The 27,885-nt window shown below is 43.6% G+C and overlaps 2 protein-coding genes across 2 annotated transcripts; both read left to right on the forward strand.

The window, feature by feature from the left end:
- The first annotated feature begins 48 nt into the window (after nt 1-48).
- fgf10b (fibroblast growth factor 10b) lies at nt 49-12,813 on the forward strand. The gene is made up of 7 exons (XM_062543879.1): nt 49-114; nt 4,441-4,622; nt 5,512-5,531; nt 5,722-5,787; nt 5,939-6,184; nt 11,664-11,767; nt 12,050-12,813. Exons 1-7 carry the CDS (start codon nt 49-51, stop codon nt 12,239-12,241), a joined length of 876 nt encoding a protein of 291 aa, XP_062399863.1. The 3' UTR covers nt 12,242-12,813.
- Nucleotides 12,814-14,237: 1,424 nt separating this feature from the next.
- On the forward strand, nt 14,238-27,705 carry mybbp1a (MYB binding protein (P160) 1a). The gene is made up of 27 exons (XM_062542849.1): nt 14,238-14,474; nt 14,911-15,006; nt 15,212-15,295; nt 15,405-15,479; nt 15,998-16,105; nt 16,360-16,550; nt 17,855-18,022; nt 18,777-18,894; nt 19,059-19,348; nt 19,770-19,883; nt 20,828-20,953; nt 21,166-21,369; nt 22,676-22,784; nt 22,918-23,011; nt 23,266-23,423; nt 23,537-23,686; nt 23,847-23,954; nt 24,106-24,279; nt 24,545-24,702; nt 24,957-25,091; nt 25,330-25,408; nt 25,556-25,687; nt 25,924-25,992; nt 26,203-26,316; nt 26,415-26,513; nt 26,606-26,730; nt 27,027-27,705. The coding sequence occupies exons 1-27, from the start codon at nt 14,280-14,282 to the stop codon at nt 27,445-27,447; spliced, it is 3,894 nt and encodes a 1,297-aa protein (XP_062398833.1). The 5' UTR covers nt 14,238-14,279; the 3' UTR covers nt 27,448-27,705.
- The last annotated feature ends 180 nt before the right edge of the window (nt 27,706-27,885 follow it).

Genomic DNA, 27,885 nt, shown 5'->3' on the forward strand with positions numbered 1-27,885 from the left:
GCAGCATTTTCTTTTGGTGGAACTAAGTATACTGTAAGGTTAGAGGACATGGGCATGGCAACCCAAGATGAGTCTCCCTACATTTTAAAAAGGATAAAAGAGAGTCCCAAACTGGTAAAGCATGTCATCTGACATTTCTCCCATTTTCCTTCAATAAGAATATTGAGTGTACACATTTCACTGAATTCTGCCAAAAATAGATTACTTGTGGTATGGCAATGTGTAGAATGCCTTTAATACCCTGCCTGAAAGGAGATTGCCATATGAAAAGTCAAAACCTCTCTGTCTCTGATAACTAATTGACAGCATTGCTGTATTACTCGATACATGTCCACATATGATCAGCGCCAAAGCCCACCTCCAGTGGTGTGGAGATGGAGACATTGTGCTGCTGCGTCCTCATAGTTATTTACATGAGTATGTCTGACCTCTTGACACCTCTCCATCCTTGTCCTCCGACCCTTTGTTCTTGCCACCACGCCACACCACGCCACACCACACGGCCCGGGCTCACCTTACAGGGCTCAAATTTAATTAGGCCAAACTGTGGTCCCTTCTGTTCCCGTTAACCTGAGATGGACGGACTGGCCGGCGACCGGGCAAATTGTAGCTGTCACCAACAGCGGCATCTCGCCCAACTTGTTAGGAATGTAATACGGAAGAAAACACGGGCCCCGAATTTGGGGAGTGTGGCATCTTTGAAAGCTTATTGTGAGACAGCATATTTTATAGCGTTATGGTGTTTTGGGCCCTGACCATCGACTTCAAAGCGGCACTGTCTTGTCTAACCCTGACAATAACCCTAACCCTAGTGACTTCCAGACAGCGGTGCCTTGGAAGTCGACGGTGGGGACCCAAACGATCATATATCGCATTTTTAAAGCAAGAATGAGCTAACCACAGTATCCACGCTGTTCCTAAGACTTTCCACATAACAGATTCTTCAAATAGCTTGTTTATTTCAAGGTGGGTTGTTGTAGCACGTGGAGATGAGTGTTTTGATAGGCTTTGTAAGGAGTGCCAAAGACTGTGGTGCCACAAAACAACCACATAACCAAATTAGATGATTCATGATAAAAAAAAAAAAATCACATGTTTTTGTTGTGTCCCAAACTACAAAAGTCTAGAAAGTCTTCTAAAATAACCAAGGACGCTCTAATAGGTATGGTCATTTGGTCAGTGTGCCCATCTCCACAAGTTACCTGGGGGCACAATCAAATCTGACGGCGTGCCGTGCCACATGAGGCCATGTGTGATGTGTAAATAAATTCCTCCGCCTTTCGGAAACCAATCCATTCATCTGTCTGTGATGTAAGTGAGCAGTCACTCATAGAGGAAGATAACATTACTAAACATCTATAGCCCAAAGGGGGCCAGGAACAGGAGCCTAGTCATTGGAATGGGATCCCTCAGAACCATTGGATGACGTGTGGCTCATGAAATATTTACGTTTGGTGACTGGCAAAAAGCAGCTTGGAGTCAAGGATCACACTGCAACCTACTCAGCAGCTGCTCTCAGTGTTCAGCAAGGCTGGGTTTTTATGTCTATGGATTTCTTAAAAAAAAAAACGTAATTAGCTACTGAATGTAGCCAAAATCAATTAAGTGCTCCTTAGCGTAGCTGATTCTGAACAGAATGCTGACCAATTTGAAGTCATTGATCAGTGCATCATGTTGGATTGCATTTGTGTGAAGCTATACACTGCAGACAGATGAAAACAATTTCTGTGATTGCTAACCACAAAAATAATGTTTTGATAACCAACATCATGAACAATGATGATGAACAAAACATCAAATGGAAATCGCCTTAATTGTCCGTATTCTAGATCCACTCTCCTAGCACTCTCCCAGCTGTTCATCTTTATTTGGTTTTAATCACATCATTCATTGTTGTGGCAACATGGCCTTAATATGAAGAAATTGTAAACATTTTAAATAGCTTTAAGGAAGGACTGAATGTTTGCCCATTAGAAACAAATGAAAGCATGTTTGATCTCATATTGAAACCGATTTGCTTGCTGCATGTGTTTGTTTCCATGCGGGTTATTTTCATTCCTTCCCCACCAGCTGATTTACACTGGTGTAACCTTTTTGAAAAATGCACCTCCAGCACTGGACCTTGCCCTTCGGAGGGAGAGGAGAAAAATGCCAGACATTTGAAATAAAGCATATTTTCAGCAGGATGTAATAGAGTAATAAAAAGGATGATATAAGGGAGACATACTCATCTGGATGAAATCTGCTTGACTCTAGGCCGGGGCACTGGCACCCTCATTCCAACCTAAGTCCTTTATTAAAGATCAGGTTTGCAGGCTCCTGCTCCGAGACAGACATGAGAGATCGCCCGCAGCGGGGATGAGTATATGTTCACCTCACAGATCAACTGTCCTGGAGTATATTTCATATAACTCAAGGGCTGATCAGAAAGACATTCATTTGCATTAATTTATGGTTCTGCTCATATTCCCTTTGGCTGGACTTTATGTACTTTTGAGAATTTTTTATTGTAACCCTGTCTTAACGTAGGTTTATATAATCTTTGTATAACTCTGCATGGAATTGGTAATCCAGTGTAATATTTTGCAAATATGAACCAACTTTTTCTTCCTGTTTCACACAAACAGGTCTTACTCAGCAGCTCAGTTAGGGCAGGATCATTGTCCATGAAACCTGACTTTTGAAAACAATACAAAGGCTTACAGTGACTAAATGTTTTCCTTAAAATATGATGATATTCAACCATGCATGATTTGGGCATAACATGTTTTTTTCCACCTTGATGATTTTAAAGTTAATCATTCCACAGAGACCCCCCTGTTCTATTTCAGGCCATTTACAAATGCACAAAAATACAGAAATACAGAGAAATGTTTTGTTCTCAGCTCACACAACTATCAGGCACACATGGCAGTACTGTTCTCTCTACGTGAACCTTGAAGACAAGGCCCGAGATAGATCAATAAAGATAATGTAACGACTAAATCCGGAGATCACAAGGAGTGATAACACCCAGGCCAGGCCACCCCAAGCCCTCCAAATCTCACTTATATTGCATGAGACAGAGACATAAGAAAAGGAAAGATGCTCACACTGTGATCCTATTTGCTTTTCAGCTTTTAAAGATATCCTGTGAATCTAGAGGTAAAAAGGGAGCACACCACTCTGTGAAATACCTGAAGTGGACCCTGAGCCACACGGGAGAAAACAAAGACTTCCAGAGAGAGAAAACTTCCAGTGGGTAGTCTACACATTTTTTTTTTGGTGTGAACATATCTGAATACACCACATATTTCACACCCTCTTTATACTGAACAGATGTGCTGTCTGAAGAAGACCAAAGAACCAATATTCAAGTCCAACCAACCAAGTCCTCATACGGATCATTTAAATGGCACTCCAAAGGACAAAAACTCCTCTACAAAATTGGCCTGCATTCATCTGGCTAATTGCAGCATTTTCCATCCTAATAATATTCATGGTCAATTCACTCAAGATTGCAGGGGGGTAGGGGGTGTGCAACAAAAGGAAATGGAGATAAGATTGCAATGTTTGTCCAGCAGATAAGGGACGTGAGCTTAGGTAGGCTTGCTGACTGGACACGGCATGACGCTCTTTGACAGAACTGCTCCCGGGACAGGACAGCGCAGGACACAGGAGGGCATAGAGATGAAAGAAAGGCAAAGAAGAAGAGAAAAAAAAGACCATTTCCCACCGGCACGTCTTCCGCGGGTTACAACATTTCTGCAATTAGATCACAGGCCTGGCAACATGGTCAAAAACACGTGCTTAGTTACATAGACATCACTAGGGGGAATGCTGTCTTTGCTCTTCTAGTATTCAGAGTTTGTAACCAAAATTGTTTTCAAATGTATTTTGTCCACAACTGTGTGCATTAAGCAAAGTATCAAAACTCATCCCTTTTGGTGACTGTGGCTGAGTATTGGTAAGCTGATTAGTTGCTGTTGGACACAGGCCACGTTTCAACTTGAGCCCTGGGGGAAGAAGTCTGGCGAGTGAAACGTTAAACCGCATTACGGGATTGAAATGCATCTGAGTGGCTCTCTCCCAAACATCTGACAGGCCGCCACGAGAGCACCTCCTTCCGCGGCGCTAATGCTTATTTGTTAGTATATTGGCTAATGTTTTATTTAGCGACCTAATTGGTTAGCTGGTTTGATTCTGAATCTCTTTAAACTTAATTTGCTTAATTCGACAAAGATCAGATCATCACAGGCAATCAGTTGTAAGTTTCACACAGGGCTGGCAGAGACATTTTATAGGCTCTGTTTTAGTTCTGCTCTCAGGGTTGTGGAGGGTGGAGACAGACACTAATAATGCTGAGTAGCCCCGCTATCTCCAGACCCCCCCCCCCTCCCCCCCCCAAAGAAGGTAGGAGGACAGCCCTAACCAGCACCCCCTTCCCTCTCCTCTCTGCAGGGGTCATCTCTTCCCTGTGACCCGCGCGAGGGGACTGATCTGAACAGACGATCACCAGAGCCTCTATCAGAGGGCCAGGCTGGCCAGATAAGCCATATCCCACGGTGGCTGGCGGGCTCTCCCCAGACGCCGCAGCCCACGCTCAGAGCGGCAGGAAGAATGGGTGCTGAGCGACATGCGAGGTGGAGCAAGTTGCGAGTGAATGTGAGAAGGGGAGGGAGATATTGACTGACACACAAACACTCACAGGATCTCTCTCTCTCTCTCTCTCTCTCTCCCTCTAACTCACACACACACACACGCACGCACGCACGCACGCACGCACGCACGCACGCACGCACGCACGCACGCACGCACGCACGCACACACACACACACACACACACACACACACACACACACACACACACGCGCGCGCGCGCACACACACGCATACACACGCACATACACACACACACTCACGCACACAGGGGGAAAGAGGTAGAGAAAGAGGCAGTGAGAGACAGAGTGAGAAAGAGGGAAAGACAGAGGAACAGAGAGAGAGGGAGAGGAATAGAGACGGGAGGAGAGTGGGTGGCAGAGAGAGAGAGAGAGAGAGGGAGAGAGAGAGAGAGAGAGAGAGAGAGAGAGGGAGAGAGAACTTCAGAGGCAACTGTGTTCATTGACTGCAAATGAGCTCGGGGTCAATCACATCGGAGGTCCATTTCAAACGACCGGAGTGGAATACTGGGACTTTGATGGGCATATAGGGACTTGTTCAGTCAACAACTTCAATGAAGTTTCAAGTCCTTCAATAGAAGACAGAGCACCTACTCCGCCACTGACAGAAACCAAGAGACTTAAGTGGGAACTATAGGAAGAGGCTATAAAGCAGAGGATTTTTTCCACCCTTCGTGCTTGCTCCAGACAGCCGAACTCCTCTTCATCTGTCGGCAAACCCTACTGAGGGAAAAAAAAGAGAGAGCCAAAGGAAAAAGAAGAACAAGAAGCAGTGGTGGACGTAAAAGAAGAAGGAAAAAGACAAGCGTGGACTTCGGTTGTGGGGACGATGGTGTTGTCTTTTTCCCCTTAGGATGCAGAGCCTGTTGAGTGGTAAGCAGCAGCAGTGAGCAGCAGAGGAACCCAGCGGCTGCTCTGCTCCCCGGAGGCTGCCCTGTTACCCCCCAAATCCCCCCCTTTGCCTGCTTGCCTGCCTCTCTGCCTGTCTGCCTGCCTGCCTGCCTGCTTGCCCCCATCCCTCCACCCGCTCCACTGCCTCTCTCCCTGCCTCTGCCCTCCCCAGCATGTCCCTTGCTGCGCAGCCCTCGGCAGCCCTCGACGTACCGCGACTACCATGTGGAGATGGACAGTGAGCGGCGCGCGTCAGGGTAAGGGTGCGTTCTCCGCCCGCTCCAGCCCAGCAGCGCCCCACCACCACCACCACCACCACCACCACCACCACCGCGTACTCTCCCTCTCCCTCCGGCTGCCTCTGCTGGTGCTGGCGCTGGTTTTGCTAGGCTGCCCTTCGCCCGTCGCCACCTCCACCTGTCACGGAGCGTGCGGCCGGGCGCGCCACCCTCAGCGGGCCCACAACGCGTCGGCGGCAGCGTCGGCGTCCGTGCCGGTCGGGCGGCACGTGCGCAGCTACAACCACCTCCAGGGCGACGTGCGGCGCAGGAAGCTCTTCTCCTTCCAGAAGTTCTTCCTGAGGATCGACCAGCGCGGGACGGTCAACGGCACCAAAAGCAAGGATGACCCGCTCAGTGAGTAACGTTTGTGCTGACACTTCTGAATGTGTATGGCTACAGAGAGAGACATTTTAAAATTTAGAGAGAGAACATTTCAATTTAAAGTCTTAATTTGTGATGGGCTTTAACATGAGTTCATATTTTAAGTCAATTAATTTAGATTGATTTTGATTTGAGAGAAATTCTATCAGTACAATACATTTTGAAAACAACATAGTATAATATGAAAAGTTTGAATAGTGTGTTGTGAGCTTTGCAATCTCCACCTGCTCTTAAGTATGCTTTGTTGAGCAATGTCATACAATTCTTTACCATTTAATTCCCACTGCATTTTACATTACAATCTTCTGTATGGGCTTGGCTTTAAGACAGAGTGTCTTACTTTGGAAAATGTATTATGAAGAAAGGACCTTGCATTTATTCCACTTAAATCCTTTAATCATTTGATCTATTGACATGTGGAGCCCATATGTCCATATTAAACTTCCTGTTCTACCAGACAGTGTGTACGCTTTGTAATCCAAATTGTTTTCCTTTCTACCCTTTAAGTAAGCGGGTCTTCTCAGTCAAGGCTTGTGCCGTTAATTATTCATTCTGGGTATCTGAGGCGCTATCTGAAGACCCAGAATGGCTTGATAAACACTGTGTTACCAATGGCTAAAGGCTGACGCTCTGCTGGAACATTGTTTTGTGTGCCTCGCATTCTTCCGAACACAGCAAAGACGTCAGTTAAAGATAAAATATTCCCCCTGCGGAGAGAGCCTTAAGTAGAACCAGACATCCTCCTGTTATCTTGCCTGTCTAAACAATCAACACGATAACTGTAGTTTTACGGCAGCTGAGAGAGACCCACTGATAGACCGGCGGTACTCGTCCTGCAGTTTTTATTCTGCCAGAGGTAAACACTTCAGATAACAGCGCAGGGCCCAAAAACATCTGCAAAGTCCATCTGTGGGGTTCCCTTAAGATAATCAGCCTCTGGCATGGAATGTCTTGTTTCCCAGTGAACAGTTCTTAAACCTAGGCTTTGTTGATTAATTTAGCCTCAAAGGAGTGATAATAATCTTTGGTCATGGTATGGCAAAATGGCAGAATGCCAGGATGCCAGTCTGCATGAAACTATGTACAATGTTGCAGTGTATTATGGTAATTATGCCAGCATGGAGTCCTTTAGTCATCTGACATAATTGCCATTTAAAACATTGAGTCATTATGTCTTATTCAGCAATTCAATTTCAGTTCCAATTCCTTGTGATTTAATATCAACCACCATTCTCAGTTAAAACTGCATATCAAATCTCCTTTGTCACTTGCCAGTCAGCTCAGTCTTAATCAAGCTCCACATGCCGTTTCAATACGCAACTAACAGAGGCTTTTCCATGCCATGTGTGAGCGAAAGAACGCACAGCTTTGGTGTGTGTGGGCACTAAATGTTGATGTGGGTGTGAAGGCGCATATGCTTGACTGAAGCCCCCCAAAAACACATGCGCTCACTTAAACTGTACTCCGCATTTACAGCGTCTCTTAATGGCTCTCATGGGTGTTCTCAAACCACACGTTCAATAAAAGGTGGCAAACGCTATAGCGTTACTCTCTGTGCGTCTGCTGCCCGTATATAGCTGGCGATACAGACCTCTTTTTTATAGACCTTTATTTCTTTACAGCTTTCAATATTCCCGTCAGGGCCACAGTGGTGAGAATAAAACTGCATTGCAATAATGTTTTGTTAATGTGCTGAGAGTCAGTCACTAGTAAACTGCAAACAACACTCGTTTATCTGAGAGAGAAAAACTAATGAGTACTAACGACTGTGGTGTGGACTAATATACGTGGTCTTTGTACAATTAAGACCAAAAACAGTTACAATGAATAAGTTGACCCTTCACAGGTCATAAATATCTGTTTTATGGGGAACGAGGTCAACTATCAAATTGCGGTTTCACAAAGGCGCAGTTTATCCATAGTGCTGGAATGTATATGTGACCGAGGATCCTCCTTTATGAATAGTACGTTTCCAGCGTTATTGTCTTTACATCAAAGCTATACCTCGTCCAGATCAATAATGTATGAATACAAAAGCATAACCTGGGGGAGAGGAATTGCATAATGGCATCATATCGAATGTATTTGTAAAGCGATACTGTAGAGGGGCTGTTCTCCTAAGGCTAAACATGGGTTTTTAGAAATAACGCCCTTTGAAGTCACTTAAAATGACATCACACTGTCGGAAGAAGAAAGAAAGACATGAAGACATGGATAACAAAGACACGATCAGACCTGTGCGATGACAGCAAAGACAATGTCAACAACTAAAGCAATGCCAACAGCCCAAACAGTGGCAACAAATCAACAGAATTTTTTGGTGGACCCCACCATAGAGACCCAATCGTCATTTGTGGATTTACTTTACGCCCTCTGAAAAGTTGTGCTGCGCCTTCACTCTTTTTATTTGGAGGGAAAAGTGCGTCCACTGGAGAGCTTGGGAGATAAGCGACCAGGCCTGGGTTTGAGGTTTCCAGAGCATGCCGAGGTGCTGAGAGGCAGGCGCACAGCAAAAAAAAAAAGCTCTGACCTGGCTCTCACTCTTGTCTGTTAAAAGACCCCACATCCAGCCTCCCACTGATTTACAGGGATGCCAGCGCAAAACTGTCCCACATGGATTCCCATTCTGCCTGGGGGTGTGTATGAGTGTGTGTGTGTGTGTGTGTGTGTGTGTGAGGGGAGGGGGGGGGGGGATGTGCTCTCAGATTTACGAGCTGTCGGAATCCTAATCTGAGGCAGCCTGAGCTGTTTGTTAGATATCAGTCCATTGACACTGCAAATGGGACGTTCTATCTAATGTGAAGCTATCAGCAGCAGCAGCACTAGGAGCAGGCGCTGTGTGTGTATGTGGTTTCAGTTTGGAGGGAAGAGGGGAAGACCGTCACAGATGAAAAGCGAAAAGAAAAAAAAAAACTTCCAGCGTTTATGTTTTGCGACGCCCACCGAAAACATCTCCGTTCCATGTTCGCAGATGACAATGTCAACGTTGGCTGTTGTTCAATTGTTCATTGTTGCAGTGACAGTGCAACTCTGTGCCGTGTCGCTTTTTGTTTTGGGCAAACATCTGCCCAGGAGACGCCGTGTAGTGCAGGGGTAACATGCGCAATGCCACAGGGGGTTCTTATTTTCACAAGATGTGAGGAAGTTCAGTCAGCTTGCCAGGAAAGGGGGTGTTGGTGTGTGGGAGGCCACCAAAAGAGTTTGTGGCAGAGGCCATGTGTGCCAGGCTCATTGGAGCCTCACAACTCTGCTGATATGGTCAACACCAGTTTATTTTCAAAAGCTGTGATGGGAAGCCCAGCGCCATCAGACTGTCTGGGACTGTAACATTTCCCACATTTTTCCACATTTTGTAATGATGTTGTTTTTCTCAGGATACAATGATTTTTTTCAAGGCTTGAAATCTCAAGCACCACGAATAGCAACATGGACTCTAAAAAAAACAATTTTCTGTTTGGCAACACATTGTGGAAAATGCACCTCAATGCACACTGGCAGTGTATTAGAGCCCGCCAATGCACCATTTAGTAACGACAAACAGACCATAGTGAATCAGTCATGCATTTGGGAAAATAAGGCGGCGTGGTAAAAAAAATAACACGTAATTCTCTGAGTAAATAGTCGAAGCAAAAAAATTGACCCTGGGGCATGTTTTTATGCCCTGGTGTACAAGAAATACCACCCCAACACTGACACAGGTGTTCTTGTTAGGCCTGTAAAACACAGATTCTGCATTACAAACACATTTGCTCGTTTGTTCTTTGCTTGCACTGCAGTACCCTGCCCTAAATATGTGTGTGTGTGTGTGTGCGTGCGTGTGCGTGTGTGTGTGTGTGTGTGTGTGTGTGTGTGTGTGTGTGTGTGTGTGCACGTGCGCGTCTGAGTGTGTGGCTCTTAAATTGTGCATCAGACTTTAGTTGTGGAAAAATCGCTGTATCAAATTGCTTGTTTGACTCTGATTAAGATGCAGATTGGTCTTGACATTTTTTTCGAGACGGGTTGTTTTTTTCCATCCTGGAAACACAAACAGCTGAAAAGTGGGTGTCGGTGACCAAATACTTTAGTCTTTCTGCTTGAGAGAACATCCAAGGCTGCTCTCTCTCCTCCAACGCCTTCTTCTTTTGCAATCACCTACAAACCTATGAAAGTCTCCCTCTGCCTCCCTCCCTCCCTCTCTCTCTCCCTCTGTCTCTCTCTCTCTCTCTCTCTCTCTTGTGTCTCTCTTGGGTGGGTGTGAGCACGGTGTCTCTTGCTCCGTGTGTGATCCCCGTCCGACGCTGCTGACCGGGCTCGCTGTCTCTCTTTGATCATTGATCATTGAGGCCTTTCTAATCCCTTCCTGTCTCTCTGTCATCCTGCCTCTGTTCTCGGCCCTTTCATCCCTCCCTTTCTGTTTACAGGGCGGACAGAGAGCAGGTTAGATTGTCTTACATCCTCACTCGATACCTGCAATCTGATCCTATACAGAAGGGGGGACTCTCTCAGATCTTCAATGCCTGTTGTGTCATGGTCTCAGCACTTGCAACACCACTTCACAGGTCCAACCTCTTAGCCTGGAGGTTGTGCTGTTTGAACTGGAACGTAATATGGCATTAGCGGAGGGGTAGATGGCGATGGCCAATGCGTCAAATGTTTTTTTTTTTTTTTTTTTTAAAGCGCGCACTAGTCTCCGAAAACACACACCGCCTTCCACATCTCCAAAGCTACAGCTCGTGAAATCTAGTACCACATGTTGCTCGGAAATGTGGGCAGCCGAAGCGGCCACAGACACGCTCGGCCAGTTAAACAAAAATCAGCCAGGGAGGCAGAGCCACCTTTCAACAATTACTTGGATCAAAGGGCAGCTCCACTGACAAGCCTGCGAAGTTCACACCAACCCCCTCCCTCTTTTTTTTCTGTGGTTATCAGGATAGGGTAACCAAACATCACATGAAGTGAAAAGGAAGTCAATGGCTAAAGAGCGGCAGCAAAGGTGTCTCTTTGGGAAATGGGAGACTGAATTAAAAAGCACTCAGCCTAATGATAAGGGCTGGTCAAAGACCAAATGAAGAGGAAATAGTTTTGTTGTCTTCTGATACCAAAAGCACACAAGTTACCAAATGAAAAAAGCACAACTGCAACCTCGCTCATATATAGGAAAAGTCCTCTCTTTATGTTTAGTACATGGACAGTAATAATGAATCATCAATTAATCAATTATCATGTTGGATATTCCATTCTAAGTACTGGAAGAAACCCGAACAAGGTGTTCAAAACTGAGAAGTCAGGTGTAACGAAATGATTAACCTTTCAAACCATATTCACCAGAATCTGAGAGACACAGCAGGTCAATTAATAAACTAGTAATAGCATTGTCTGTAATTTACTTATTTTTCAGTGATATGACTCGTTATCACTCAGGATGCACATTGTTATATTCATTTGTCTGATGTATGTATTCTCTACTCTACAGGTATCCTGGAGATCACATCAGTTGATGTGGGCATTGTGGCCATCAGGGGTCTCCATAGCAACTACTACTTGGCCATCAACAAAAAAGGAGATCTCTATGGAGCAGTGAGTATGGAGCTCTGTGTGACTGTTGTATCAAACAATCAAATCTTCAAATCAAATCAAATTTGAATGGAAGAGAGTACAGAAGGTCGAAGGATCAAAGCGTAGTTTATGAATAAACTTTTACAAGCGAAGCAGTACAGTATGTGGGAGTCTTTGAGTTCCATGGTTGTCAACCTCTGGTTTTCTCCATCGCACCAGTCCACAAGAGGTGTGCAAATATCCTTTACATTTTCTAATGTTTGGGACAATGAAATCCTCACCGGTGCTGTTCTTTCTTTGCAGAGGGAATACAGCATGAACTGTAAACTCAAGGAACGGATAGAGGAGAACGGCTACAACACTTACGCTTCGGCCGAGTGGAGGATTAGAAAACGACAAGTGTTCGTCAGCCTGAATGCAAACGGAAAACCTCTACGAGGGAGAAAGACCAGACGAAAGAACTCAGCCACACACTTCCTCCCAATAATGGTGTGATCCTTGCAGTAGTCAATCTCGAATCAAAGACTGACATGATTGAGACTGGGGAGATGAGAAAACAAAACAAAAATATAGTGTACGTCTATGAGATTTCTCTCTTACCAGAAGGCACTACTTTGCTGGAAGAAGGCTGTTTCTAAACCCGTTTCTATCGTCCTTCACTTGTTTTGCGATTCTCTTTGCATCTGCGGCACATGGATGAACTATGAACCCTTCGTGCCAAATGGTGGGAAATCAGTGGACAACAAGCAAGTCGACGTGGGGTGGAATGTTCCCTTCGGCCTACTGTGAAACACATCATGTTATGAACAGTCACGGTTTATGAACAATAATGTCTTTAAGGTGGCAGTTGAAAAGCAAAGCTGAATCTCAAAACTGAAGACGTGTTTATGTAATATCACACTGGCAAAACTATCCCACATGCTCCAATAGAGGCACTGTAATGAGATGTAAGGTATACTTTTGACATATAGATTCAAACTAAAGCATTTGTATCATTTTAACAGTGCTTTTTGACTCCTTTGATAAATTATTTATTTGTATAATATTTAAGTGGAAAAAAACATGCAAGTGGACAACATTTCTATACTTTCTATGAAATAAATTAAGCTATTTTCTCATCCTTATTTAAATACCATAACTGGGCTTATTTCCTGGACGAACATCCTCTGAGATGGTGAGTATGGTGTGCAGTGGGTTGATCAACTCCAGATATCTGACAAAACAGCTGACACCTCAACCCTTTGTCTCTGATTTAAGTTGAATTGCTCTATAAATAGTGAAAGGAATATTAACTCTGTAGCAGGTATGAATTTGAATATCTCCACTAAACACAAGGTGTTTGATGTAAAGTGAAAACATAGGCAGTCGATGGTGCATTGCTATTCCCTGCCAAAGTCTTAAGCACCTTTCCTTAAGCTTGAACACATCAACAGTGCATATACTGCAACTGCAAGGGCAGTGGGTAACTCATTGCTCCCCATAGGGGCCTTTTTTGGACCAATACAACACTTTTGGAAGATGGACAAGCCCTTTCATCGTTACCATCGCATCGAGTTAAAATAATATGTAAAGAAACTCATAAAGTGGTCTTGCCAAGTGAACCAATAATACTATACATTCCAAAGTCAAGTAATCTGTCTGAACAATTTCCAAGTTGCTATTGCCAAGCAGAACATGCAATAATGGAAAATACTAAGGATAGGTGTAGTCTTTTTTTTTTTTTTCAATCAAAGTCTCCACGTCTGTGGTGCAAGCATGCTCTTTGTAAATAATGTGGTCCAGCCTTTTCGAACAAGTGGAAAATGACTGGAGGCGAAGCAACTAATGAGGGCCCCTTTTGAGACAGCTTGTCTAACACATATGCTGTTTATAGTGGCTTCCTACTGAAGTAATACAGGTCCAGGCGAGATAAGGGTCAACTGTTAAAAGTTAAAACCCACACAAGAGTGTTTCATAACGCCTGTCACTGTGTGCAAAGATTAGTGTCCTTAGGTGATTTGTATCAGACTCCTGGTAACTTTGAGCACAAAATGGGGAGAAGAAACAAACTAATGAAGAGAAATTTAAAATAGATTCCAGAAACAAGGATAGAAATCCTCCCAACAAATCTGTTGCATTCATTTTGACAGTGAACACGTTTAATTTCATTTCGGTCTTGGTGACATCAGGTTTGTACTCACTCAGCCCACCTCACTCAAACCCTCACCAACCTCAGAGAGTCGACTGGGCTCCTGTCCTGAAAATGGGGAGAAAAGTGGCAGTGAAACACACACCACGGTAACTTATCTTCAAAATGGGTTGTACCAAACATGGAGCTTATTATATTTGAGGATAGTACATAATACCTCAATATTTTAAACCATGATCATGTTTCTAAATAAACCCATCCCATAAACGTTTGGCCACACGTTTGCATGTCTTTTACTTTGAAGAAAACTCAGTGCCAAGCGTCCCGGAAGTCTTAATTTGTAGTTTTGTTGTTTCTTCTACTGCACATGCGTGTGATGCACGTTGAGCAGCACGCACGAACAGCATGGCGGTCACCGTGCATGAAGACATGGAAGGGGTTGAGAAAGAGCCAGTTCGCCCCAAAGTTGCAGATTCAGAGGGGATTCTCAAACGTAACAGGGAATTCCTTGACATTTTCTGGGACATAGCAAAACCTGAACGAGACATCAGACTGAAAGCCATTGAAAGTTTGATTGAATACCTGAAGAAAACCGAGAAGGTAACTTGCTAACGTTAGCGCTGTGTGTAACTTCACTGACAACTGAGGTTTTTTTTCACCTAGTCTTCATCGCTATCTTACCAGCTGACTGATATCATGTTGTTCAAGACATTTATGCGTATATTTTGCTGTTGTCATTGACATGACATCATGACATCTTGTACATCAGTTCGCCAGGCTAGCTGCTGATTAGCTTGGCAGGCTCAGTCACTTTAAGCACGTGGGTTAGCGATGCTTGCGTCGCTCGTTCTTGTCCAACCCAGATAGCGAACCTACATATTTCGTATATTAGGTCGATGTCACACAATTACAAATTATTAGCATGGTGCAGGATCTTCCAATGATGTTCTCAATTTAACCTCGCATCATTTTAAGCGTATAGCTCATGCAACGTTCATTTGTGTTGAATGTGTTTCTGTGTGTGCTCATTTACCAGTCTGATGAGCTGCAGTACTCGCTGAAGAGACTAGTGGATGGCCTCTCTCATGCCAGAGAAGATGCGCGAACAGGATACAGCTTAGCCTTGGCTCAGGTGAGTTTGTTTCATTGTCAGTTAACCAATATATTGGACATGACCTACTGTATTATGACATGGTAAAAAATAGAGCGCTGCGACTGATATTGGCTTTAGATGTGATGTTAGTTGTGCCATTATACAATTTTTGACTGGGAGAAAGGTGTATCTTGAAGTTGTACTTTGAAGAATCGCATTCACCAATGAACATGCATCCCTTTAGCTTCTGAGTGTGTTTGAGGACATCCAGCTGCAAACCATACTCGACCAGATTAAACAGAAAAACAGCTTACAAGGCCTGCAGAAGGTGAGTAAATAACGTGGCTGAACTGGTCCAGGCCATCTATGTCTGTCTTTTGATTGATCTGTGCTGTCATTTCTGTCTATAACATTCCTATCTATATGCCTTCAAACAGAAACAAATCAGAAATGTTGCATTTGGGAACTTCTTTGGTGTGCTGGCCCTGTCACAGTCTACTCGACTATCAAAGGTAAGCGCAATATTGTCAGTGTTCACAGAATTGCAACACGTTTTGTGCCCATTCTTCAGTCTGTAGATCAGTCAGTTTAACTGAAAGGTGCAGTCAGCTGTAGTGCATGTTTATTTATGTTAAGATGTCCATCTCTTGGCAGACTTGTTTGTCCAAAACAACATGCATTATATTGTAAGGACCAAACAAAACACCCCTCCCTTCAGAATTTCCAGAGCAACTCCACAGAGTGTTTCATTTTTGTTTGGAGGACAGGCTGCCCCCAATTTGTTTGTTTCCTGTTTTCCTCTGTTGGGGTTGCCAACAGAGACCACGTTGTTTTTTTGTTTGTTTGTTTGTTTGTTTGTTTTTAAACCGTGTACACGGAATGGGCATCTAGAGGATAGTGGATCCATGTAGAGCGTTGGGATGCTACTCTGCGATTATATAGTTTCACCTATATTGGACAATGCTTGCAACAGAATGTGTGTTATTAACCTCTGTCATGCCCCCCCCCCCCTTTCCCCCCCCATCATCAGGAGCCTCAAGTCCTGCTGGAATGTGTTCGCCTGCTGCAGCGCATCTCTCAGTTCTCAGAGCACCTGCGGGACTTGCCAAGGAAAACTATGGTGGACCTCTTGGCTGAAGTATGGGCTAGTTCACATTTTTAAATCTGTTTAGGTCTTTTGTCAGTGACCAAATGAAAATTACTGATGTAAGGTCAGGAAGAGCAAGCATGAGCATCTCTTATCCTACAGCTGTGGTGTATTTGATTCAGCACTTTGGTCTGCTGCTGTTTAAATGTACTCTGTAAATTAATTGATATTAACTTCTTACATCTGTGGTGTGACTTAACTTAGCCATAATCGTCTCGTGTTTGTGCGTGTGTTCGTCTGTGCAGACATCTCAGGAGGTGTTTGAGGAGATGCTGCTGGGCGCCCTGCAGAGCGACCTGACCTCTGCCCTCAGCACACCAGAGCACCTGGAGCTCCTCCTGGTGGCCATGCAGAAATTCCCCGAGGTGCTGAAGCCCCAGAAGCTCAAAAAGCTCCTGGGCAGCGCCACGGTCATCACAGAGGAGAACGTCCCCAAGTGAGTGTCTTGCATTATAGTCAGTAGTCAATAGCTACCTTTACATGGACATTCCGATTAGAAACGGAAGAACAGCTCAATCGAAATAAAAATACTCAATCGGAATGGTAGAGGTGGTATAGTCCTTTCCTGTTCCAAATATTACCCATGTAGACGGTCATTCTGATTGACTGCTATATATCTTCCCTATGAAAAGTAGCCAACAACAGCTATTCCGATCAAAGATTTAAAGCGCTTGAAAGCACCTGATCAGAATAGAATGTACCCTATGTAAACAGCTCACTCAGCTTCTTGTACAGGCAATGGTTATCTCCAAGCTGGACTACTGTAATTCTCTGTTAGCTGGCCTACCTGCTTGTGTTTTAAGACCACTACAGATGATTCAGAATGCTGCAGCACGACTGGTCTTCAATCAGCCAAAGAGGACACATGTAACCCCTCTCCTAGTTACTCTCCACTGGCTCCCTATAGTAGCCAGAATTAAATTTAAATCTCTCACTCTGGCCTATAGGACACTGACTGGATCTGCTCCCAGCTACTTCAGTTCTTTAATCACGATGTACATTCCCAACCGCCCATTGCGATCTTCTGAGGAGCGTCTGTTATGTCGACCAACCATACATGCTAGGTCAAATTGTAGATCCTATTCTTCAGTGGTTCCGTGTTGGTGGAATGAGTTGCCCAGTGCTCTCCGTTCCAGCAACAGCTTTGGATCTTTTAAGAGGGGTCTTAAGGCATATTTATTTAATATGCACTTAGTCCTTTGAGTTTGTGATGTGTTATGGTTTGTATAATAGTATTGTTTTGTTATAATTTGTCTATTGATAGAATTTGAAATTTATTTTGCTATTGTCCTTAAATTTAGCCATACCATGCTTTAGTTATTATTATTATTATATATAATTAACTGAGTGACTTATTTGATTGCTATTCTCATTTCACTGTTTTATTTCTCATTGGGTTAGTGCTTAAAATTATTGTTTTACTGATAATATTACTATTCTCCCTAGTTTGTAATTGTTCACTGTTAATTTAATTTGTATTGTTATTTATTTGTATGTCGCTTTGGACAAAGGCGTCTGCTAAATAACCATAGCCATAGTCTGCTAAAATAACCATAGCCATAAACAGATGGCACAAAATTTTCAATCGGAATACCGGTAGTTAAATCGGAATGACAAAAAAAACTGTCCATGTAAACGTGGCTAGTGACTTAAGGAAAAGTAGATTTGAACAGTCTTTTAGTTACCTTACCTCATTACACGTATGTTACCTTTAATACAACATTATGAATGTCTGAACAGGCTGGTGAATGTTCTGAAGACAGCAGCTAACTCAGTCCGGAAAGAGCGGCTTCTTCCTCCGGTAGCTATTGACCTGCTGGAGGCGTCTTTGCGGGAGGACAGCTTTGACCTTTTCTGGAATGACATTATTCTGAAGGGGCTGATGAGTGAACAGCCAGGTCCTTTACAGTGAGTACAATTAAAGCCATGCCTACATTTTAGGATTGATTTGGATGTGTGCCACTTTTATTATGATCACGCCTTTCACCTACACCTTTCTGGTGCTTGACCCCCTAAAACGCATGGATTTGGAAGCGCCATTTGCCACATTTTCATTTGAAATGTAATGTCATTACCCTTTTAGTGCAAACGGGGAAATCCACAAGCATCTGAAAAAGATTTCATAAAATGCACACATTCTACTCATGTGTCCTTCCCTAATACGTAATTAGCCTATTATGTAGCTATTCTCGGAAGGACCCTTTCCTGGAAAAGAAATTAGCTGTGCTCTTATCCATGACTTTGAACAATATTCACATGGATAACAAATGAAAAGCTTTGCTTACCTTGCTGTCTCCACTGGCAGTTGTTCAGTTATATTCTGTGTTCAGCTGCCTAAATATGCAGGAGGCAGCAATAATTTGAGCATTTTGACCAATGGTTAAGGGTCATGGGATGTGTGTGTTCACAACGTGGTCTGGACAGAGAGCCGAACACACTCCTGTGGAAGGAGACCGTTTTAACTCCACTTTGAAATGAAAATGAATGTAGTAGTGTAGATGTTGCCTAAATCCACAGCAACCACAGCAAGATGTTGTCATAACAATGTAATGTAGGCTAAAACCGCTGCATAAGGTTACAGTATGTTTGTTAGCGAAGCGTAAGCGTCTCCTCATATGTTTGTGGTTAAGCGGCTCTTCAGATGTTTGTGTTGTGTTCACAGTTACATGTGCTTCCGTTTGGTGGGAAGTGCCCTGACCCACTTGTCAGTACCACATCTTCGCCAGGTCCTGTCCAGCGAGGTGATGAGGCATTATGGGGAGCATGTCGTGGTCGCTCAGGTAGGTCTTAACAATCAGACGTAACATGCTCATGAGAGCCAACTTCAGATTCAACTCTTTCATGCTAAAACTTTCCAAAGTTTGCCAGTGGCAGTTTATCGAGTAATGTTTTAAACCTGAATATTTGTTTATTCCTTTTTGAATGTTGTGTATCTCTTCCACAGCAACCAGATCGCTTTAAGATTGCCCCAGAGATGGACGTGTATGTCAAGCAGTTCTTGCAGGGCTGTGCCGACCCAGACAAGCAGCTGGCGGTCATGGTGGGCTTCACCCAGCTGACCAACCAGGGTTACCCCGTGATCCCCTCCTTCTGGAAGGTGGTGGAGTGCTTGCAGCCGGCCGCGCTGGAGCGCTATGTGGACTGGCTAAAGAACATGTTCCTTCAGCCGCAGCTGGAGAACCTCCTGGACTTCACCACGCGCCGGCAGAGGGAGAACCAGGAGGCCAGTGGGAAGTAAGTGTTCTTGTACTGATCACCCCCCCACACACACACACACACACACCCACCCAAAAAAGAGAAGAATACTACTACTAGCTGTAATAACATATCAAAAAAACTAAAACATTTAACATCTTAAGCCTACCTTACACTGACAAACGTTCACAAGATTTGGGAAAGATTCTTGAAAGATTGTAGTCTTTTGAGCAAAACTTGATTGAGGGGCATTAGTAAAAAGACTACGATCTTTCAAGAATCTTTCCCAAATCTTGTCTTGTCAGTGTAAGGTAGGCTTTAAATTTGTTAAATGTGTTCTCATTTATCAAAATACTTTTTGAAAATTCACTCAAGTATGTGCTGTAGTTTTGGCTCAGTGTTTTGATCTTGTTGACAAAAAACGCAAAGGGCCACTAATGGAAACCGTCTTATTCTTCAGGAAGAGCGATGAGTCGGTGGTCCGTCTGCGTAAGTGGATTCTCCCCCGGCTGACCTCCATCGTGGAAAACCATCAGGTGAAGAAAGAGGAAGACCTGGTCATGGACATTGCCAGGTAAAAAAAAGATGTTGTCAAGAGATTAGACCTAGCCAGGTTTGTTTTCCCAGATTAGGGAATCTTAAAGCAATAGTTCGGAATTTTGGACATAGGACCTCATTTCCAACTCAGTCTGGGTGATATAGGTCGGTGAAGACCATTTTCAGTGAATTTCTGCCCTTCCTATGAGTTGCAGCGTTCATCTAGTGCTAATCTGGTGCCAAGATAACGCAAGTCAACGGTAACATCCAGCCTGCCACTGAAAACACTCCACAGAACACCCGAAACAAATACATTTTAACGTCAGACTATCGATGCACATGCCTAGTGTTGATAGAACCATGTTAGAAATAAAACGAACCTCGCATCGCATTGCAATAGCCTACTTTGTTCCCTGTATGGCAGTGGCGGATTGATATTGAGAAACTAGTCCCTCAAAATGTAATAAATCATTGAGTTGCAAGGTTAGTTTTATTTCTAAAATTATTCTATCAACACGGACATGTATATCGATAGTCCGACGATTTAATTGACTTGTCTCGTGTGTGCGGTGGAGTGAGTAAGACTGTTGTTGATGTCAGACTGATGTTACCGTAGAAATGTGTTAGCTCAAAACCAGCGTTAGCAAAGGGGGACGCTGCAACTGAAGGAAGGGGCTAAACGCGATAAAAACGGTCTCCACCGACCTATATCACCTCGGTAAAGTTGGAAATGAGGTCCTATGTCCAAAATTCCGAACTATTCCTTTAAAGTTCCTCACGGATGATGGGTAGAGTAGGGACATTGTCACACAGTGTGTGTGTGTATGTGTGTTAGTGTGTTTCCCAGAAAAAAATATGAAAAGACAATTTTACACTTCCTCAATTAAACAGTGATTGGAAAAAAGTTTTGAGAAAGATTGGATGTATCAAAACTTGTTAGCATTAACTACTGTGAATGAAATGCTCTTATTTTTATTACAGGTTCATTTTCTTCCATGCATTCTTCACTGCCAAGAAATCAACTCCAGACATACCAGAGACGGAGGTTATGCTATCTGTCGCGTTGGATGGGAAGGCTCGAGCAGTAGTCCTCTCCTCTTTCTTTGGGTGAGACTCGCTCTTCATAGAAAGTTCTACACATTTCTGAAATCTTCATCCAACTCTAGTGATATTTCGTTACTAATTCATGCAGATCAAACTTGCGTTTATGAAAGGCGTCACAAAGCAATTTTAATTTAAAAATATAGTTGTAGGATTTGAAAATGAGAAACAGCAGGGGTAAAATGCATCACGTTTACAGCTGTTTCTCTCTGCTCCAGGTTACTCCAACACCTGAACCACCTCCCGGTGCAGGGGGAGTCCAGTGATGAGGCTGCCCCTAAGAAGCTGCTCCACGGGGTCACAGCCGACGGCAGCTCGTGGCTCTACTGCCTGGTCCAGTATGCCGACGTGCTCCTGAGCCAAACCAAATACGTCCAGTGCGTCCAGCCCTTCAGTGCCGAGCAGAAGAGCGCATGGGACAGGTACCTGACTAGTCCGGTTTTGACTGTATGCCACAACACTATTGTGCCAGTCATGATACTAAAAGACATTCTGCTGGTTGGGGGATCTACACTTGGTTATGGTTATGGTTATGGTTATTTAGCAGACGCCTTTGTCCAAAGCGACATACAAATAAATAACAGTACAAATTAAATTGATAGTGAACAATTACAGGGAGAATAGTAATATTATCAGTAAAACAATAATTTTAAGCACTAACCTAATGAGAAATAAAAACAGTGAAATGAGAATAGCAATCAAATAAGTCACTCAGTTAATTATATATAATAATAATAACTAAAGCATGGTATGGCTAAATTTAAGGACAATAGCAAAATAAATGTCAAATTCTATCAATGGACAAATTATAACAAAACAATACTATTATACAAACCATAACACATCACAAACTCAAAGGACTAAGTGCATATTGAACAAATATGCCTTAAGACCCCTCTTAAAAGATCCAAAGCTGTTGCTGGAACGTAGAGCACTGGGCAACTCATTCCACCAACACGGAACCACTGAAGAGTAGGATCTACAATTTGACCTAGCATGTATGGTTGGTCGACATAACAGACGCTCCTCAGAAGATCGCAGTGGGCGGTTGGGAATGTACATCGTGATTAAAGAACTGAAGTAGCTGGGAGCAGATCCAGTCAGTGTCCTATAGGCCAGAGTGAGAGATTTAAATTTAATTCTGGCTACTATAGGGAGCCAGTGGAGAGTAACTAGGAGAGGGGTTACATGTGTCCTCTTTGGCTGATTGAAGACCAGTCGTGCTGCAGCATTCTGAATCAACTGTAGTGGTCTTAATACACAAGCAGGTAGGCCAGCTAACAGAGAATTACAGTAGTCCAGCTTGGAGATAACCATTGCCTGTACAAGAAGCTGAGTGGAATCTTGTGTCAGATAAGGTCTGATCTTCCTAATGTTGTACAGGGTATACCGACATGACTTTGCAATTGAGGCAACATGCACTTACACTTGCAAACGTAACACTGGAAAGCCCTGTTTCGCTCCAGAAAAACTTAAACTCATTCTGGATGGAAAGCGTTTGTGAAATGACAATTTGTTATGTCATGTATTGAAATATCTGTATGAAGGTTTTCTACACTTTGCAATCATGTTCTTTTTGGATTGTGAAAATGTTCAACTGTGCACGGTGATCACATTGCGTAATGTTAAATAGGCTGGGTTGTTGATTGGCCACTGTAGGAGATCCCTCTACCTACAGCAGAAAGAATTTAACACCTGTCCTGTGCATACTTGAATTGTCTTCTGTAGCATGATCAAGTCTGTCGAATCCCTGCAAAAGAAAGCCAAGAAGGGTGCAACTCCAGAGGTCTCTGCCTTTCAGCTTCTCTTCCTGCTCGTTGGGATCAACCTTTTCAAGGTAACCAAAAGAAGTCCTGTCGCGCTGAGAAGAAATGTGATTGATTTTGAAGTGATGTGTAGAGTCTGGGATTTCCAATTCAATTGCTCCGTTGTGTGTGTGTGTGTGTGTGTGTGTGTGTGTGTGTGTGCAGGCCCCTGAGGAGAGCGTGGACCTCATCCAGGACATCCAGAGCTGCATGGAGAAAGTAAACGCCAGGAAGTCCAAGAGGAAGAAGAAAACCGATGGTGAGTCAAATCATGACCGTGATCGATAGCTTATTTACTTATTTAATGACAAATTATTAGATTATCTTCCTCTGTTGACCGTGTTTTACTCATTTTACGAGGTTGTTTAACCACAGCCATGCATTCTAATTCACTGTGACAACAAGACAACAAGATAACAGGACGTACTATGATTTGAAAATGTCGGGACACGCGGTCTGTTCACCGGTCCGTGTGGAGGTATTAAACGTGTGCTGTGGTTGGTTGTCCTGCAGCTGAGGAGGAGGTGGAGCCCCATTGGGTGGAGGTGCTGGTGGAGATCCTGCTGTCGCTCCTGTCCCAGCCTAGCCGGCTCATCAGGCAGGTCTGCAAGACCGTCTTCGGCCGCATCTGCCCCCACGTCAACCAGGGTGCCATCACCGCCATCATGGATGTGAGTAGGGCCCACGGGGAGGAACATGAGAGGATGTGAGATTACTGCAGAGACCAATGCAAGCAGCATTGTGACAATATTCTGAATGATGTCTTTTCCCCCTCTAATTCAAGGTTCTAGATTCAAGCGGAGCGACTGAGGATGGTGCACTTGTAGTGACTGATGAAAAAGAAACGGACAACAAGAGGAAACGAAAAACCGAATCTGACGGCGAGGAGGAAGATGAAGCTGAGGCCAAAGGAGATGAGGAAGATGAGGGGGAAGTAAGTATTTCAGCAGATAACTGTGGCTATAACTGATCTAACTCTTTAGGATGTGTTTAGGACACATACATCCCATTCAGCCAAATTTGAGCTGGATTAGCTGGATTAAGTCAAATGAGCCTATTATGTTGCCCAAACATAATGTTTTTCTCTTTTTTAGGAAGAGGAGTCCGACTCTGATGATGACGATGATATCAATGACGACGAAGAAGTTGATCCAAATTTCCGCTTGGAGTTGATGAAAGTTTTGCAGGGCCAAGATGCTATGGTGAGTCATCTTATTGCTGAAGCACCTTAAATGGTTCTTTAAAAAAAAAAAAAAAAAAAAACAGACCGGGAACTATATCAACAGTGCCTATTCTTCTGAAATGTTTACATTTATTTTTTTTTAATTTATTTTAAATCACTCAATGTTCTAGGCCACAGAAACAGACAAGAGTGATGATGAGGAGCTGGATGATAATGCCATGATGAAGCTAGATGGCAGCATCGCCAGTCTCTTCGCAGAACACAAGAAACGCATCCAGGCCAAGCAAGATGAGAGGGAGAAGATGAAGAAAGAGAAGGCCCTCATCAGAGACTTCAAAATCAAAGTAGGTTCTTCAAAGAAGAAGTTTCCTTGTTTCATTCCTGTCTGTTTCCCTGTTTCAAGTCAGTTCTCATAACCATTGAACAGATGGTAGTCAATTGATGACTCGCTTGGTTGTGCCAAATAACCTCTCTTTGGAACGGAGGATGGAATCCCACATTCTTCATGCTATTGGAACCCTCTACTGTTGTCCTCCAACCTTGCTCAACTGCAACATGTTTTGGAAAGCTGTGTGTGACCAGAGCTTCCTATGTTCCTCTGGTCCCCAGGTGTTGGACTTGGTTGAGGTGTTCCTCGACAAGCAGTCGGCCAACCCTCTGGTGCTGGGGATGATCGAGCCGCTGCTAACGGTCATCGAGAGTGGGATGAGCTCCGGCAAAGAGCAACAGGAAATGGACTTCCTGCGCAAGGCAGCAGACATTGTCAGGTAACTTAACACAGTGTGCTGTGCTGATGTGAGTATGGCTTCAGGTTGACTGTCAATCTAGGGGGGTGGGGTGGGGGGAGCCATATGCGAGCTAGTCGCAGAACATCATGTCATTGCAAAAGAGACATGATAAAGGAATATGCTGTAGATGTACGTTTTCTGTACCGTTGAAGAGATGTGGTGAATTAACCATTTGAATATAGCTCACATCCATTTTGCCATTACAATGATGGCTTGTCTCCTCCATTGAATAGGAACACGCTGTGCAGGGGAAAGCAATACTGCAAGAATGTGGATGACCGTAAAGCAGAGCTTCATGACCTTTTGGAAAGGTTACTCACCAGGGCGCAGAAGCTGTCCGACTCCTCGGTCGCACTCTACTACTTCAGGTGAATATGCCACAGCCGAGTTGTGAATATGAGAACATCTGGTGCAAGGCCCAGTCAGGCTTAGCAGGACCGGTTCTCATGTTCGCACTTAAGTGTCTGTCCTGCTCGGAGATCCATACTGGTCTGTGTCCAGTAAAACAAGAAGTCCTTCACAAGCTGTATTTAAGTGGCTCTCTAGTTAATATTCCTGTGTGTGTGTGTGTGTGTGTGTGTGTGTGTGTGTGTGTGTGTGTGTCAGTGCTGCCCTGTACTTGGTGAAGGTGCTGAGAGGTGTGCCTGCAGCTGGGGGAAATAAACAGGAGGCTGCTGAGAGCAAGGTAAGGAAAAAGATGCATTGAATTGAACTGAACTGAAATGTTTGGGATGCACATCGTCAGTATAGAGCCTGTTGCAGGCAAATATATCTGAAGATAAATCTTTTCTGGGATGTTTAGCACCCGAGCTGAAATGTTTACTTGTCCCAGGGAAAGGCGATGGGGAACCTGGATGTGGAGAGAGTGACTGGTCTCTTCAGGGAGGCTCTCGTTTCCTTCATGACTCGCAGAAAGAGTCCCCTCACTGGAGCAATGTTCGTCGACCTCTTCAATCGACTCCCCGTGAGTTACCCATGCGCTTCACCTTTTTACATCTCAGGCATCTGAGGTGCATTCAATTAGGCAAACGTAGGAGAATGTTTGCAAGCAGTTTTCTTATTGTATAGAGCTTGCCGCAAATACTTGTGAACACTTTTGCAGACAGTCTGAGGAGGTAGCTCTCCTAGATGTTTTGTCATATTCTTGTCCTTTTCTAAATATATCTAAAATGGCCGGTTTCCTTTTTTGATGTGCTGTAGGTTTTTAGCAGCAACCTCGTGGATACGTTGGTGGAGTACATCACAGGAGGAGTAAGAGAACATCAGCAGGTAAATTTAATAGCACTCTCCAAAAGTGGAAATGGACATGTTTTGAAGCCTATATGCTATTTGTGAGCGAGTCAAAATGTTTAGATAAACTTAATCTCATTATTTTGCCTTATTATAAAGTGGCAGACACTGGTTTCCATAGGAATGGGTTTTTAAGGAAAAACATTCCTTCATTGGTTTTTCTTTTTTTGTTTTGTTTGGTTCCTCCAGGGCCAAGCCTGTGCCATCATGCTGAGGGCTGTGCAGTCCAAAGACATCCAGCAGCTCTTGGCTGGACCACAATGGACAGAGCTGTGTCAGAAAACAATGGATAAACTTACAGAAGTATGTCACTTTTCCCCCCCAATGGAATTGATTTGACTAATCTGGTGGTTATTCTGACCATGGCCTCATCTAACCCTTTGTGCTCTCCACCCTTTCAGAGTCTCCAAGGACTGGAGATGAAAAATAAAATTGTTCAAGAGAAGGTCATCAAAGCACTAGAGCTATTGCAGTTTTTGGTGAAGAGCATCCGTAATCAGGTGTGTATGTTCATTTCTTTAGTCTGATCTACTTTATCTGACAATTAAATGTTCTCAAGGAAAGTTTAACCACCTTGTCTGTTATTGAGCAGAAACTTAAAGTGAACACCGAGCCAGTCCAGGTGGCTTTGCAGTCCATGAGTGAAAACCATGATTTCCACAAGTCTGGACAGATGGAGGATCTGTACTGGAATGTAATGAAGCTCTTTGGAGTCCAGTAAGTTCATATCCATTTACAATTCTGTAATGCTTAATGTGCTTTCATGGGATTGTGATAGTTTCACAAATCTTCATCTTGAAACCCTATTGGGATATTAGTTAAATGGCCCATATGAGTAGCCCTTTTTAGGTGGCACTGGATTTGTATGTCCATGTTATTTCAGTGACGCCATCGATCCTGTTTTTGCTAAGTAAATAGTGCTTTAATGCTTGTGTTTGAATTGTATGTTGTAACATGCATTTCAGCTATTCCAATGCATCACTGATCTACTTTTTTCTCTTTTGAATTATAAGAAAACCAAAAATTGAGAAGGCGAAAAAAGCTGATAAAGAGCCAAGTGCTGAGCCAACTCCAGAAGCTGAAGCAAAAAAGAAAAAAGGCTTCCTCCCTGAGAGCAAGAAGCGGAAGAATCGCAAGATGCCTGCAGTTGTGGAGGGGAAAGACGCCGCCCCTCAACCCAGCAAGCCAGCCACTGAGGCAGCCGCAGTAGGAGAGGGAGAGCAGGTGAAGAAGAAGAAGAAAAAGAAAAAGAACAAGAAAAGGAAACATCCGGAAGGAGAGGCAGCATCAGGTCAGGCACCTGCAAAGAAGCCTAAAACGCCCAACCAGTCACCTGCTGGAAAGCCTAAAACAGCGGACCAATTGCCCGGCAAGAAAGAAAAAACAAAGCAAAAGGGCAATAATAAGAAAGGAAATAAGGGTGCTGGTGAATGATGCAGTACATTTTCTCTTGGGTTGTCTTTTTAAGCCTAATGGGCTTTATAGCCTGTTTGTGAAACTTGCTCTGAGGAGCACCTGTGTGTTTGTTTATTTGTTTTGTTTTTTATTTTTAATACACAAGCTGAGACTGAGAAGCTTATTGTCAATTTATGTGTATGTCATAAGTTAACCTTGTTTGATGTGTATCATGGACATGTTTTGGAAAGGTCCATATACATGTGACATAAAATTAAATTAATTTTATGTACAAAATGGGGTCTGTGACTTGATCTTTCCCTTGACATAGAGGTTTTGTAATTTTGTTTTAATTTCTGTCTTACATCCACATTGTGTGAGCTACACTAAAAATAGAACTATCCTTGAAAATGCCTTAATGTGCTTTAATAATTATAGAGCATGTTGAAATATCAGATATCTTGGCAGAATCAGATC

The sequence above is a fragment of the Sardina pilchardus genome, chromosome 8, assembly GCF_963854185.1.
Source record: "Sardina pilchardus chromosome 8, fSarPil1.1, whole genome shotgun sequence".
Taxonomy (NCBI): domain Eukaryota; kingdom Metazoa; phylum Chordata; class Actinopteri; order Clupeiformes; family Clupeidae; genus Sardina; species Sardina pilchardus.

Excerpts from the sequence above, each read along its gene's own strand:
- fgf10b (XM_062543879.1), top strand. The coding sequence starts at position 49 with ATGGGCATGGCAACCCAAGATGAGTCTCCCTACATTTTAAAAAGGATA. Across the intron at positions 6,185-11,663 it reads AAGCAAGGATGACCCGCTCA|GTATCCTGGAGATCACATCA; the intron begins GTGAGTAACGTT and ends TCTACTCTACAG. Across the intron at positions 11,768-12,049 it reads AAGGAGATCTCTATGGAGCA|AGGGAATACAGCATGAACTG; the intron begins GTGAGTATGGAG and ends CTTTCTTTGCAG.
- mybbp1a (XM_062542849.1), top strand. The coding sequence starts at position 14,280 with ATGGCGGTCACCGTGCATGAAGACATGGAAGGGGTTGAGAAAGAGCCA. Across the intron at positions 22,785-22,917 it reads TTGGGATCAACCTTTTCAAG|GCCCCTGAGGAGAGCGTGGA; the intron begins GTAACCAAAAGA and ends GTGTGTGTGCAG. Across the intron at positions 23,012-23,265 it reads GAGGAAGAAGAAAACCGATG|CTGAGGAGGAGGTGGAGCCC; the intron begins GTGAGTCAAATC and ends GTTGTCCTGCAG.